This window comes from Phacochoerus africanus, chromosome 12 (assembly GCF_016906955.1).
Source record: "Phacochoerus africanus isolate WHEZ1 chromosome 12, ROS_Pafr_v1, whole genome shotgun sequence".
NCBI lineage: Eukaryota > Metazoa > Chordata > Mammalia > Artiodactyla > Suidae > Phacochoerus > Phacochoerus africanus.
Window position 1 is genome coordinate 49505284 of NC_062555.1, and position 15882 is coordinate 49521165.

Below are 15882 nucleotides of genomic sequence, written 5' to 3' on the forward strand. Positions count from 1 at the left end.
TTCAGCATCATTTAGTGTACCCCTCTGTAAGTCTGGGGATAATTATTATTCAAGATAGCACAACTTTAAAGTAATTAAATAAATTATAGGCCAATGCATGCAGAAAAATTAAAAATTATTTTAATATGTAGGAATCTTCAACAAAATATTAGCAAACTGAATATGAGAAGACATTAGAAGGATCACATACCATGATCAATTGGCATTTATTCCAGGGATTCAAGGATGGTTCAGAGTTCCCTTGTGGCTCAGTGGGGTTAAAGATCTGTCACTGGCACTGCAGCAGCTCCAGTCACTAGCTACAGCAATCAGACAAGATTGCTGATTAATCTTTTTAATTAAATTTAAAAGAAAGAATTAAAAATTATTAAAAATTAAAAGAAAGGATTAAAGTTGTCACTATTTGCAGATGATATGATCCCCAATTCTAAAGATGCCACCAAAAAAACTATTAAAACAAATAAATGAATTCAGAAAAGTTGCAGGATACAAATTTAGTATACAGAAATCTGTTGAATTTTCCTACACTAACAAGGAACTATCAGAAAGAGAAACTAAGAAAATAACCCCATTTATAATTGCATCCAAAAGAATAAAATATCTAGGAATAAGTCTGACCAAGGAGGTAAAAAGATCTATATTCAGAAAACTATGACATTGAAGAAAGAAATTGAAGATGGCATAAACAATTGGAAAGATATACCATGCTTGCAGAAGAATTAATATTGTTAAAATGACCATGCTACCTGAGGCAATCTACAGACTGCCTATCAAAATACCAATGGGATTTTTTTGTGTGTAGAACTAGAACAAATAAGTCTGAATTTGTATAGAAACACAAAAAACTCTGAATGGCCTAAACAGTCTTGAGAAAGAAGAACAAAGCTGGGTATCATGCTCCTGATTTCAAACAGTATTACAAAGTTATGGTATTCAAAAAGTATGATACTGGCATAAAAACAGACACATAGATTCAGGGAACAGAAGAGAGCCCAGAAATGGACCCATGTTTATATGGTCAATGAATCTATGACAAAGAGACAAGAATATACAATGGGGAAGAGACAGTCTCTTCAATAAGTGGTCTTGGGAAAACTGGACAATACTTGTAAAATAATCACAGTGGACCACTCTCTCACACCAGGTACAAAATTAAATTCAAAATGAAATGAAGATGTAAATGCAAGACCTGAAAGCATAACACTTCTAGCAGAAAACATAGGCAGTGTGCTCTTTGATATCAGTCTTAGCAATAATTTTTTGGATAGTCTCTTCAGGCAAGGGAAATAAGAGTAAATAAACAAATGAGACCATGTAAAATTAAAAAGATTGGCACAGAAAATGAAACAATCAACAGAAGGCAAAGGCTGCCTAATGAATGGAAGAAGATATTTGCAAATGATACAGCTGATAAGGAGCTAATAATAACCACCATATGCAAGGAACTCATATAACTCAATATCTGAAAAAAAAAAACCCAAAGTCTGAAAAAAACCAAAACAACTTGAATAGACATTAAAAAAAAAAAAACTTACACATGAAAAGATGCTCAGTATCGTTAATCATCAGGGAAATGCTCATCAAAACCTCCATGAGATACCACTTCATACCTAGTAGAATGATTATTGAAAAAACAGCAAATATTATGTTGGCCATGATGTGTAGAAAAGGGAACCCTTGTGCACTGTTGGTGTGACTGTGCCCTGTTGGTGCACTGCCATGTGATTCAGCAATTTTCTGAATATTTACCTGAAAAAAAACCCCCAAAAGATACATGGCAATTCAATGTTCAGCATTATTTACAATAGCCAAGATATGGAAGTGACTTAAGGGTCCATTGATAGGCAAGTGGATAAAGAAGATGGGAATAAAATCCACAGTGTAAGGAATATGGTCAAAAATCCTGTGATGCCTTTGTGTGGGGATAGATGGTTACTAGACCTGTGGTGGTGATCATTTCACAATGTCCGCGAATGTGCGAGGACAAAACTAACATAATGTTGTGTGTCAACTCTATTTCAATAAGAAAAGTAATTTATGGAAAAATTATCCAATGTTCAATTGTATTCAATAGAGTAATTATTAACAAAAATAGAGTATCAATCTGACCCTGATCCCAGGATGACATTTCCAAGGTACAGACTGGTAGACAGACATCTCCTCCTTACACCTTGTAAGTTAACTATTTACCCAAATGAGATAAGATGGCAGTTTTTGTTGGTCTCTTTAATTTACCTTAAAGAGACATAAGCAATAGTATCATTCACAAAATCGTTTGATTAACTATGTAATATAAGGAATAAACTAAGGGAAAATAATCGATGAGATGAATAACTATAAACCTTATTTAATATGAATGGATTTCTATCACTTCATTATTGTTACTTTTTATGTTTATTAGAGTGTAGTTGGTATACAGTGTTGTGTCAATTTCTGCTGTGCAGCATAGTGACCCAGTCATACATATATATACACACATTCTTTTTCTCATATTATCTCTATCATATTCTGTCCATAGAATTTGGAGATAGTTCCCTGTGCTGTACAGTAGGACCTCATTGCTTATCTATTCTAAGTGCAATAGTTTGTATCTATAAGCCCATACTCCCCATCCATCCCACTCCTTCCACCTCCCCCGGGCAACCGCAAGTCTGTTCTCTATGTTTTAAAATGAATACATTCATGTTTGATAATGTTCATCATAGAGATTTAAGACTGAAGAAATAGAAAGATTTCCTCTTTTAATAATGTCATGTCCTCAACAGAGCTTATAGGTATTTTATTTTTTGGTAAAATTTCACTTTTGGAGAACCAAATGCTGAGTCTTCATAGATGATAAGAGTGATTTCCTCCATGGGCTATTGTTTGGGAAGGAATGATGTTTATGGGAAATATCTTTTTAGTTCATGGTTCTTTACTTAAAGGTGTGCTGACATCTAAAGTTATCTAGAATGTGTATTTTAATAGTAACTCAAAGGCAAAGTTAATTTAAAAGGAGTTGAATCCACTGGAGACACCAAATTGAACTCTGAGTTCTGGTCCTGATCCACTAATCCTCTATTTCCTTGTCCATATGTTTCTTAACCTCTCTGTCCTCAGTTTTTTTCCTCTGTAAAATGAAGGAATTGGATGAGCTACTCCCAAAGTATATGTGGTACCCAAGTGCAAGAGCAGTGCTAACTCTTACTTCTTTTTCCTAGAACACTTGATAAAGATAAGTGAATCTGAATTATTTTTCACTGATTTTTACATGGCAGTATTTAATTTCCTCCCATCTTTATTATGTTCTTTACAGAAATGACCCAATAGGGTTTACTTTTCAGTGAATAACTCCAGTATTGAATTCAGTTCAGTTCATTAAGCATCACCCCACCCAATATCAACCTAGTCAATATCCATACGTGGATTGTCCCGTGGCCAGATGCTGAAGAAACTAAGGACAGCATTCAGGTCACATGTTCGCCAAGAGTGTGATCTGTGCTTTTATGGAATTGGAGTGTAATGCCTGTGAAATAGGATTTGGGGGCTTTGAGTCTCTGTAATCCTATTCGAATTTGTGATGTGTGAAAAACTGGGGAAAACTTGAGTGCATTTGGAGAGGTGAGTTGGTTACATCAGAACTAGAGTCTGGGATGTGATGTTATAAGAACCTAGGTTTAAATTTCAGGTCTCCCCATGACATCTAAACTCATGGAGTGTCAGATTCCTCATCAATACAGTCGAGATGGCAGTACCTAATCAGAATTTGGGAAGATTAAAAATGAGCAAAAATAGTGCCCCGAGTAGAGTAAGCGGTAACTCTCATCACTGAAAAGATTTGACTGGGAAATAAATCCTCTAGAGAGCAATCAATATGAAGTGGTCCATCTAGGTTCACTGGTATGTATAAGGACACTTAGATTGGTATTTTGTTTAAGACAGAGGATAGTTTTCTTTTTTGTTAACTTTTTTTTTTCATTTCTTTTTCATTTTATGGCCCTCCCTGCAGCATATGGAAGTTCCCGGGCTAGGGGTGGAGTGGGAGCTACAGCTGCAGGCCTACACCACAGCCATAGCAACACTGGATTCAGACCGCATCTGCAACCTACACTGCAGTTTATGGCAATGCAGGATCCCCAACCCACTGAGCGAGGCCAGGAATCGAACCCGCATCCTCATGGACACTATGTTGGGTTCTTATCCCGCTGAGCCATAACATCAACTCCAACTCTTTAAAATTAACTAAAAAGAATGTAGAGAGACCAGAGAATCTGTGGTTTTTAAAGTTATAGGTCATCACAGATTTGAGTGTTTAACATGGGAGGGCTAAGGTCCGCATTGCTTCTGCTGAGTTCTTTCATTCCATGTCAGGCCTAGCATAGCCTTTGAAACATTATACTTCTGATTTATTAACTGCCTAAATCAAGTGTTGTTCATAGTAGCAAAAGCGCTTGGTGTTTAGATTTTAATCATCATCTTAATGAGGGAAAAATTGATTTTCAAAAATGTCCTTAAATAAGAGTCCCTGCTGTGCTGTAGTGGGTTAAGGATCCCGTGGCTGCGGCTCTGGTGGCTTCGGAGGAGTGGGTTCGGTCCCTGGCCCGGCACAGCATGTTAAGGGATCCAGCATTGCTGTAGCTACAGCGCAGGTTGCAGCTGCCACTTTCATTCAGTCCCTGGCCTGGGAACTTCCATAGGCCACAGGGGCAGCCTTAAAAAAAAAAAAAAAAAAAAAAGAAAGAAAGAAAGAAAAGAGAGAGATTATCATCAAGAAAGGGGAAGATCCCAGGTGGGTGGAAAAGAAAGCATGTGAGGTGAACAATGACTATGACTGAAGCAGCTGAATCTGGTTGGATTTTGAGAGGAAAGGGGTCATTTTGGTCAACACTGATCTAAAGAATAAAAGCTTTGTGCAAAAAAAAAAAAAAAAAAAAGTCTCCTTAGATAAAATTCTTAGACTAAGTTCTGTGGTATGAGGTCAGGGTAATAACTTATAAAAGCGATAGATTGAAATGCTTAATAAACTTTCGTGATAGAGGAGTTCCCGTCGTGGCGCAGTGGTTAACGAATCCGACTAGGAAGCATGAGGTTGCGGGTTCGGTCCCTGCCCTTGCTCAGTGGGTTAACGATCCGGCGTTGCCGTGAGCTGTGGTGTAGGTTGCAGACGCGGCTTGGATCCCGCGTTGCTGTGGCTCTGGTGTAGGCCGGTGGCTACAGCTCCGATTCAACCCTTAGCCTGGGAACCTCCATATGCTGCAGGAGCGGCCCAAGAAATAGCAACAACAACAACAATAACAAAAAAAAAAAAAAAAACTTTCATGATAGAAAATGGTGCCTTCTACCTAAAGTCTTCTTTTTATGTTATTTACAATACATCTTATTTTTACTCTAAAGTGAAGTAAAAAGGTTTATAGTTGATGATTGTCTAAGAGAGTCTTCTCCAAGTCAGAAGCACTTTCATAACCTTCCATAGTTGAAGTCAAGATGAGGTGGGGGGCGAAGCCTGGGTTAGAACCCGAGCAAGTCCATTCCTCACTTACCTATGTTCTCACCTCAGTTTCTTCACCTGCTCAAGGAGGTAACAGTGGTACTTGCTTTGGGTTGTTAGGAAGTTCAAAGGAGACGTACTAGGTATGATTTTCATTACTTCTCTCTCATGTATTTTGGTCCGAGCACTTAATCCTGAATTGGATTTCACTGTCTTTTCTGAATGTTGGTTTTGTCTTTGTTTTGCTTTTGTCATGTAGGATTAACCAGTTCCTTGACCTCAGGACTGTGGATTGGCCTGAACAGCCTGAGTTTCAACAGCGGATGGCAGTGGAGTGGTGGCAGTCCATTCCGATATTTGAACTGGCTACCAGGTAGGGTGAAGCTTGTCTGATTGGCTCAGTAAAGTTAAACTGGTGGAATCCATCTGCATTTAATTTATCTGGGTACCATGGAGAGCATCATCGTCTCACATGTAGATCTCAAAAAGAATTGGGGAACCCTTCACCTTCTCACCTTGCTTTGAAACCTGCCAACTAGATTTGAATACAGTAAAACCATGAGGTTATTCTAGTTTTCTGGGCAAAGGGTTTGTCTGAAAGGATTATCATACATGTCAATACAGGACTCTGTTAAGGTATATATTCTCTGAGCTCCTGTTGTGGTGCAGAGGAAACGAATCCGACTGGTATCCAGGAGGATGTGGGTTTGATCCCCGGCCTTGCTCAGTAGGTCAGGGATCTGGCATTGCCATGAGCTGTGGTGTAGGTCTTGGATGCATCTCAGATTCCGCATTGCTGTGGCTATGGTGTAGGCTGGCAGCTGTAGCTTTGATTTGACCCCTAGCCTGGGAACTTCTATATGCCATGGGTGTGGGCCTAAAAAAATAAAACAAACAAAATATGCATATTCTCAGAGCATCCTTTATTTGCTAGGCATTATACTAAAAAATTTGATTTCATATTTGTGAGATGGATATAAGATACAATGCTATGTAGCAGGTTCATAGATTTTATACATGCTTATTTATATCTACACACACACTAAGATTTTAAGAAATTTAAGTTATTCGGGGCTAGAGGAATTTCTCATTATCTTGCGCTGTGAGATATTTGCAATATTTCCGTTATCATTATAATACACTTCAGGTCTACCATCAACACTGTTTTCAATAAAATAGAGTCATATTAAAAATAATAGCAGTCGGAGATCGTAATATTCCATACTAGCCTAATAATTCACTAGCACATTTGTTGATGATTTGTAGTTTAATTGTAGAAAAACACAGGGGATCATCAAGCCTTCCAACAGCTTTCTCATTTTTTGAGGACTGGAAGTGCTCTGAACTAATTATTTTTATATTGTCATAGAGGTAACAAAACATATAAAGAGACTAAATGATAAAGACATTTTACATACATAGCAAGGATTCTGAGAAAACAAAAGGACCAATGATGACAAAAAAAAATTTGCATCTTATTCACCAGTACCAACCATTGTTAGTGGCTGCTTAAAAAGGCACTCTTGAAGTTCCTGTAATGGCTGATTAGAAATGAATCTGACTAGCATCCATGAGGATAAAGGTTTGATTCCTGGCCTCACTCAGTGAGTTAAGGATCCGGCGTTGCCTTGAGCTGTGGTGTAGGTTGCAGACACAGCTTGGATCTGGTGTGGCTGTGGCTGTGGTGTAGGCCAGCAGTTCCAGCTCTGATTTGACCCCTAGACTGGAAACCTCCACATGCCACGGGTGCAGCCCTAAAAAGACCAAAAAGAAAAAAATAAAAGGACATTCTTGAGTATGATTATAAACTCCTACCTATACCAATTTTGATTTATTGGGAAAGAGTGAGTTAAGGATTAGTGATGTCTGCCGTAGGTGTGGAAAAAGATGGTCACATCTTCATTTACCACTTCTGCTAGGTCAGGTGTTTCAGACTTCTTTGTTAAAGCCATATAGCGGTTTTTGCATTTGGCTTGGAAAATTAAACTCTCCATTTTCCATGTTACTGACTTATGGTACTAAAAAAAGATGGAGAAATTTTGAAATAAATAAATCTCTGATATACCCCAACAAAATTATAACTTGAAAAGATACATGCACCCTGTGTTCATCACAGAACTATTCACAATAGCCAAGACATGCAAACAACCTAAATGTCCATCGCCAGAGGAATGGATTAAGAAGATAATGTACGTATACATGATGGAATACTACTCAGCCATAAAAAAGAATGAAATAATGCTATTTGCAGCAGCGTGGATGCAGCTAGAGATTCTCATACTGAGTGAAGTAAGTCAGGAAGAGAAAACAAATATCCTAAGATATCACTGATATGTGAAATCTAAAATGCAAACTAATATAGACAGGATGGATAAAAAACAAGGTCCTACTGTATAGCACAGGGAACTATATTCAATATTCTGTGATAGACTGTAATGGAAAAGAACCTGAAAAAGACTTCATATATGTATAATTGAATCACTGCAGCACAGCAGAAATTAGCACAACATTGCAGAGCAACTATACTTCAATAAAATTAAAAAAATAATATTTGGAATATGTGGAGTTCCCGTTGAGGCACAGCAGAAACAAAGCCGACTAAGAACCATGAGGTTGCAGGTTTGATTCCTGGCCTCGCTCAGTGGGTTAAGAATTCAGTGTTGCCGTGAGCTGTGGTGTAGGTCACGGACATGGCTTGGATCTGGCGCTGCTGTGGCTGTGGTATAGGCCTGCGGCTACAGCTCTGATTTGACCCCTAGTCTGGGAACCTCTATATGCCACGGATGCTTAAAAGAAAAAAAAAAAGATTGGAATATGCAGAAACATGAGAGGGAATTTTTAGAGGCTATATGTTGGTTTAAAACTGATTAGATTTTACTATGAAATTTGACTTTCAATGGATTCCTTCAATGCATAGTGATTGCAAGCCTGTCACTAGAGTCAGCTCTGTTTTCCTCTGGAATATGGGAAGTAAACATTGCTGCAAAGGAATATGCGATGTGCTTTTTTTCTTTTTTTAAGTTTATATGATTTTAATTTTATCCATTAGAGTTGATTTGAAGATGTGCTTTTTCCTGATGAGAATTTGGCTTGTCTGCCTACTCACTCAGTCACATTAAATTGGAGAAGGCTGGTTCAACAATACTAATAATTTATTGGGGGACTACAGTTTATTCTTTGCTGCTTAATTATTGTTAGGCAGGTCATTTTATTTATCACTCAGTTCGGAAGTGATTATTAGTGTAATTTTTAACCACTTGCCTCCTAAGAGTTTAGAGAGAAAATTGGGTTAACTTTGGTGAAAGTGAGGAATAAAATTGGAATATTAATGAGAAAGGAAAAGAAATGTCCTTCCTTATTCAACCAAATTCCTGAGAAGTAGGTGCAAGATGAAATCACCTTCCGAAATATTCTGTTTCCTCAAATGAAAACTAGAAACTTTGTGGAATATTAGAATTTTGTATTGTAGGAATTCTCTGATGGGAATTAGAGGTTAAGGATCTGGCATTGTCAATGCTGTGACATGAGTTCAATCCCTGGCCCAGGAACTTTTGCATGCTGGGGTTGCAGCCCCCTCCCCCCCTGCAAAAAAAAGAAGTAGTTATTGTATAACAAAAGTTATTGTTGTATTGTATGATAAATTATTATACTCTAAATTATTATATTATAAATTATTGTACAATATTATATTGTAGTATATTTATAAATTATAAATTATTCAATCATCATTCAACTGAATATTTACCAAGTCATGCATCTCCTAAAATATGTTTACATTTGACCTGAGCATATTTTATACACGATATAGAAGTGTGAATTTAAAAGTGAAACTATGGTAACCATTTAAAGACAAATCATCAATATATTAAAATTGGCATTGGTGTTCTAGTGATAATAACTATATAACTATGATTTACTAGCTCATATATTAATTAATAACCAATTCATAACCATTAGCTATAAAATACATTACTTTTTTTTTTTTTTTTTTGCTTTTTATGGCCGTACCTGCAGCATATGGAAGTTCCCAGGCTAGGATTCGAAGCAGAGCTGTAACTGCCAGCCTACACCACAGCCACAGCAATGCCAGATCTGAGCCACATCTGTGACCTACACCACAGCTCACAACATCGAGCCACTGAGCGAGGCCAGGGATCAAACCCACATCCTCATGGATCCTATTCAGGTTCGTTAACCACTGAGCCATGAAGGCAACTCCGAAATGTATTGTTTCTTGAGAAGTTTCTTTCTAGTACCATGTCTATTAGTTCAGTTATACTAGGAGTTTAGCCACAAAACCAACATATTTGTAAAACATCTTTAGGAGTTCCCTGGCAGGGCAGGGGGTTAAGTATCCCGTGCTATCACTGCAGCAGCTCTAGTATTGCTGTGGTGAGGTTTTGATCCCTGGTCCGGGGAACTTTTGCATGCCTTAGCCAAAACCAAAACAAAACAAAAAACAAAAACAAAATCTTTATCCTTATCGCTAACATTTTGTGTGCTATTCAAGCAACTCCCAAAACTTTTTGGCAAATGCTTTATGGAGCAAATAATGAGTCCCAGCTTTTGGGAAGGGAAATGTTGGTCCAGGCCCAGATTGTATACATGTCACAGGCCACAAAGCAGAGTCATTGACAAAAATGTGACTCATCACTTGTGAGATGGAACTAGTTTTTAGAGCACTGGTTGAGAAATCATGTATTAAAATGGTGAAAATTTGACTTCCTGTTGTGGCACAGCGGAAATGAATCTGACTAGGAACTATGAAGTTTCAGGTTCAATCCCTGGCCTCGCTCAGTGGGTTAAGGATCCAGCATTGCCATGAGCTGTGGTGTAGGTCGAAGACGTGACTTGGATCTGGTGTTGCTATGGCTGTTGTGTAGGTCGGCAGCTGCAGCTCTGATTGGACCCCTAGCCTGGGAACCTCCATGTGCCACCAGTGTGGCCCTAAAGAAGGCCAAAAGACAAAAATAAATAAATAAAATGGTGAAAATCATGAGAAATATAGGTATCAAGGCCTGTGTCAATTGCATTAGCAAAGTTGACTTGATCTGGTTTGTTCATCAGTTTCTAGTAAGCAATGAGGTGAGGGGTTAGCTGTTAAAAATATTCTTCATGAGGCTGAACTGAAAATCTTGAGAAAGGGTCTCTGCTCTGGGGGTACTTTATCAATTGGCAAGTTGCCAATTCCAGCATCTCTTCCGTTCTTTCCCATGTCTCTATTGCCTTTTTTTGTGCCTCCTCTTTCTAACTAGAGAAAGTTATCCTGTGTCCAAAAATTCTCTAGTCTGGCTACAGTTAGCTTGACTGAGGTTTGGGGGGAGGTATTGGCAATGGTTGAATATGGCTGGTTTGGACTATCATGCATTCTCCCCCCTCCCCCCTTGCTGTTATACATAACATAACCCAGTGTGAAGATTGTTCAGGGTTCAATTTCTAGCTTTATTATTTGATACTGGGTGGGGGGGGAGAAGCTATTTCAAAGAAGTAAACTTAGGAGGTCCCGTCGTGGCTCACGGTAACAAACCCCACTAGTATCCATGAAGATATGGGTTTGATCCCTGGCCTCGCTCAGTGGGTTAAGGCTCCTCTGTTACCACGAGCTGTGGTGCAGGTCACAGATGCAGTTTGGATCCCGTGTTGCTATGCTATGGTGTAAGCTGGCAGCTGTAGCTTTGATTCGATCCCTAGCCTGGGAACTTCCATATGCCGCGGGTGTGGCCCTAAAAAGGGGAAAAAAAAGAAAGAAAGAAAGAAAGAAAGAAAGAAAGAAAGAAAGAAAGAAAGAAAGAAAGAAAGAAAGAAAGAAAGAAAGAAGAAAAGTTATATAATCAACAATGTAGATATTGGAATGAATGATCCAACCACAGGAAAACAAAGAGACACCCAGCGTGTCTTCTGCTTTGCATTCAGTGAATATTTATTTGTGAATGTGTAGCCCAAAGAGCAGGGAATCCATTAAAACTGAAGATGAATGCATGAGGCTGTGGGGGCGGGGGGTGGGGGTGGCAGCTATGTACTTGCAACACCGATAATGGTCACACTTTTCTTTTTTCTTTTCCCACAGGAAGTCCATCAGCAGAACCCGGAAAAAGCTGTGTGTCACTAAATCCCGGGAAGAATGCTAAATGGGAAAATCTGCAGTGTGTTCAAAAACTAGGCTATATTTGTAAAAAGGGCAACACAACTTTGAATTCTTTTGTTATCCCCTCAGGTGAGTGATCTCTTTGATCTGAAGTGCGTCAAAGTTTAGGACTTAAAGATATCAAATTACAGCCTAGTCCTAACTAGGCAGTGACAGGTTTTGTTGACAGTTGATGGCATCCACATAATGATAGTCCTCCAACATTTCTTTTTGTTGGTTGCTGACATTTCCTGAGTGTTCTGTAGTGTTCGGACATGAGCATGGCCTTTGACACAGCTTACATATAAATTTTATCTTCACAGCAGCCCTAGAAGGTAGGTATCGCTCTCATTCACATGTTCTAGATGTCGGAAAAGATCTTCAGAGGATTAAAAAAAAAAAATTTAACATGTGACCCAACTGGAAGCTAAGCAAGGAAATCAATATCTGAAAGGGATGTTTTTATTACGCCCTCACTGTTTAATGGGCTATCGGGGCTCCAGTCTGATTCAGTTTAACGTATACGTTGAAGTCGTCACAGAAATGGAACAAAACATCCCAGAAGTAGCCATTACATTTTCTATTTGGGCTAGACCAGAGGGAAAAAAATGCAATTATGCTCGCTGTTATACTGTTATAGAAGAATTAAACTACTAAGGGTAGAATGCATTCTTTCTTCAAATTGACAAAAAAAGCAAGTTAACTGCATTTTTTGTACCATCAGCTGTTTTGGAGAGACACTGAATACTTCAGAGTGATTTGTGTGTGTGCATGTGTGTGTGTATATGTGTGCTTCTTGGGAAATCTGACAGCGTGACCTTGTTGACTTTGTTCTCCTTGACTTGTAAGAGCAATTTCCTTTATTTTAAAACATGATTGACATGGCTAGAAAGTCAGAAGGTCCAACATGATAAATAATAATAATTTTCTCCAATCTCTTACTTTGAATCTGCAGTTCCCTTCTTTGAATGACTGTGTCTAGGTGTATATTCTTACCTAGTTATTCTATGAATATATACATAAATATATTAGGATTATCTTGTCTATTTTCTGCAAATGGCAGCATATACAATGGTCCAGATACACTTCGCTTTACTTTTTTTCACTTAATAACAACTTTGGGCTTCATTCCATACGGTGCGTAAATAGCTTCTGTGTTCATTTTTATTGCTGTCCATTAGACACTTTAGGGAGACACTATATATTTTTTGGACCATTCCCTTAGTAGTGGGGCTAATACTTCCAATTTTTTTATTATTTACTTCCAAGTTTTATTGTTACAAACAAAAATCCCATAGTGAATGACTTTCTACAGATATCATTTCATATGTGTGATAATTCCTAGTAGTGGAATTGCCAAATCAAAGAGATGTGTTTGCAATTTTAATGGACACAAATATGGCTAAGATCTCCAATGGGAATAGATGCAGGTCCCATTGCTGGGTCTGATTATACTTTACGGGGTTACTCTTATGACTGTGGGCATGCCTTAGGGAGACCTCAGTTTACTTCCTCTGTTCTTCCCATAGGAGAAATAGTATAACCCTTGCTTCTTGGAAGAGTTTATACAATTCTCCTTCAGAAAACTTGGAGTTACCACTTTGGGGAAGAGGAGAATGGCAGTTTTATCATTTCCGTGGAATTCTGTAACTTGGCCTTATTTCAGTTTTAGTTCCCTCGTCTCTTAAAAGACAATAGTAATACTTGTTCTTCCTGTGATTACTTGTTCATGTTGTCAAGCACTCAGTACACCATTCTCATGTCTCTGCTGTGCCTGTTGTCGAACCAAACGGGTCCGCTCGCCCACACTCAGTAAACAAGTCCAGTGGCTCCAGGTTGCAGGGAAGGAAAGTGTAGCATTTATTGAAGGGTGCCAAGCAAGGAGAACGGGCAACTCATGCTCAGAACACCCAAAGTCCCTCATGGGTTTCAGCAAAGCATTTTTTAGAAGCCAGGTGAGGGAGGGGGCTCACAGGTAAGTGATCAGCTCATGCACAGTTCTCTGATTGGCTGACGGTGAGGGAACAGGGCGGGGTCACAGGAGGTAACATTATCAGTCCCTCAGCACCAGTAGGTCTGGGTGCTCAGGAACATCAAGTAGCTAATTTCCTCCATTTGGTGATGGTTTTAGCATCTGTAAAGCGACTCAGGAAATACACATCAGATACAGTGATCTAAGTGCTTCAGAGAGGAGCTGAAGCTGAAGATATGGGGTGGGGTCTGTCCCTGGAAAGCCTCCTAGGGTCCTGCTAGGTTACATGCCTCTCCTTGCTACCCTTGCTAACTCTTATTTTCCAGTGGTTTTTGAATTTCTCTCTCCTTCCTGGGCTAATCATTCTATCTTGTCTCTAAGCTCAAATACACCAGAGCTTGGAAAAGCCTGTCAGAGGTAAGATTACGAAGCACACATGATTGGTGACTCTTTTGAGTAAGGGTTCTGCCTCGTCTCCTATTTGTCCTTGAAATGCCACCCTGCTCATCCACAGCCCCTGGATCATTAGAATGACACTGTCCAGCTCAGTAGCCACTGACCACATGTGACCATGGAGCCCATAAAATGGGGCTGGTTCCAAGAGAGATGACTTCCAAGACACAGCACGAAAAGAAAAAGTCAGCTCTCATCATTTTCTTTTTCTTTTTACTGCTGTACCCGTGGCATATGGAAGTTCCCAGGCTGGGGTGGAATTGGAGCTGCAGCTGCTGGCCTACACCACTGCTATGGCAACACTGGATCTGAGCCACATCTGCAACCTACACCACAGCTTGTGGTGACATTGGGTTCTTAACCCATTGAGCCACAATGGAAACTCCATCTCATTTTTTTTTTGATTACATGTTGCAAGGATAATATTTTGAATAGATTGAGTTAAGATACATTACTAAAATGAAAGTTACCTGTTTCTCTTGTACTTAGCATGGCAACTAGCAAATTTATAATTCTGTAGGTGTTCCCATTTGTGGATTACATTCTATTTCCATCAGACAGTGTTGCTTTTGAGGAAGAAGCCATCCTTTATGGCTTCCCCAGGGAACTGACCTTCATTTGGTTGTTCTCATGTTTTAAAATATTTCAAAAGTTCATCTGTTTAGTTTTTGCATTCCTCAGCATGTGCTGGCATTATTTTCAGCTTCTTGGGCAGCAAAATTAAAATACCCCACCAGAGGGCTCCATAGCTATACTATTACATATAAACATGTATATTTATAATTTTTTTGGTAAGCTAGAACTGTGTAGAGGGAATAGAGTTTCTAAAAATATGCATTTTTGGTTATAAGAATAGTATTTGGCTATCAAAATTACCTATTTACTTGAGTGTGCACAGAATCTTGGGCTTTTAACACAGGTGATGCCAACAGCCCTTGCCTTTAAGAGAATATGCGACTGACCCATGAAATGAATAACAAAGGTGCCCTATTATAAACCTTTACTATGGCAGCAAATTTGAGAACATTTTGTGGCAAACAAATATAGAGGTTAACATTCATTTGGCTCTAATCCCTCTTGAAGCAAGACCTATTGCTCAGGCGCTGTTTGAAAGAGTCTCCCTAAAATGGTAATAATAAGGTGCTATATGTCAAATACAACTTCAGTTCTTTTTCTCTGCCCACATCCATCACGCTTATTCTGTGCCAGACCCGGTGCCATTTTAGGGAACACGGGGATGAATAAAGTCAATCTCTTGCCTTCGCGTGTCATTACCCTCATTTCCCAGCTCATTACTATCACAGTACACGTCCATAATGTATAATCAAGGTTATGAAACTTGACCCTATTAGCAGCACTAATTAGGATGTTGGTCACTATTACTGGTTTGATTCAACAGTAATGGTTGTTGTGTTGATAATTTACAGTCAGACTATCTCAAATACTTTCTAGTGCTAAAGAACACAGTAAGGAAGGGTAATTTAATATTGGTATTAACACTGTGTCTATGTATAGTTTGGTTCATGATGTGCCTTGCCCTGAGTCACACAACTGGTGACACATTCAGATTTTGCCTGAAAGACACCTGAATTGAAATCCCTGTGATGTCTACAATAGCACATGTCATCTTTGGGGAGCAAGTCAATGGCAGGTGGGTTGGTCCAGAGTCACAGGTGGCTGGCTCATGGTGCCATGTTTCAGAAGCTCCTTGGTGTCTCCCTCCCTGTTCTATGCTCTGTTTCAACACATCTTTCTCCTGCCCGCCTTATGTTTTGCCCCTTCTCTGAGGAATGAATGGCTCCCTGATGTCCATAAAGTAGAAGTAGATTGAAATCTTTTGAGGAATGCATTATATGTCAAACCTTT

At 38.9% G+C, this 15882-nt stretch overlaps 1 protein-coding gene across 1 annotated transcript in view; it reads left to right on the forward strand.

The window, feature by feature from the left end:
* Positions 1-15882, forward strand: part of MRC1 (mannose receptor C-type 1) — a 119300-nt gene that overhangs the window by 33107 nt on the left and 70311 nt on the right. Inside the window, 2 exon segments of the mRNA XM_047755025.1 lie at positions 5727-5840; positions 11535-11681. Coding sequence (XP_047610981.1) covers positions 5727-5840; positions 11535-11681 — 261 coding nt within the window.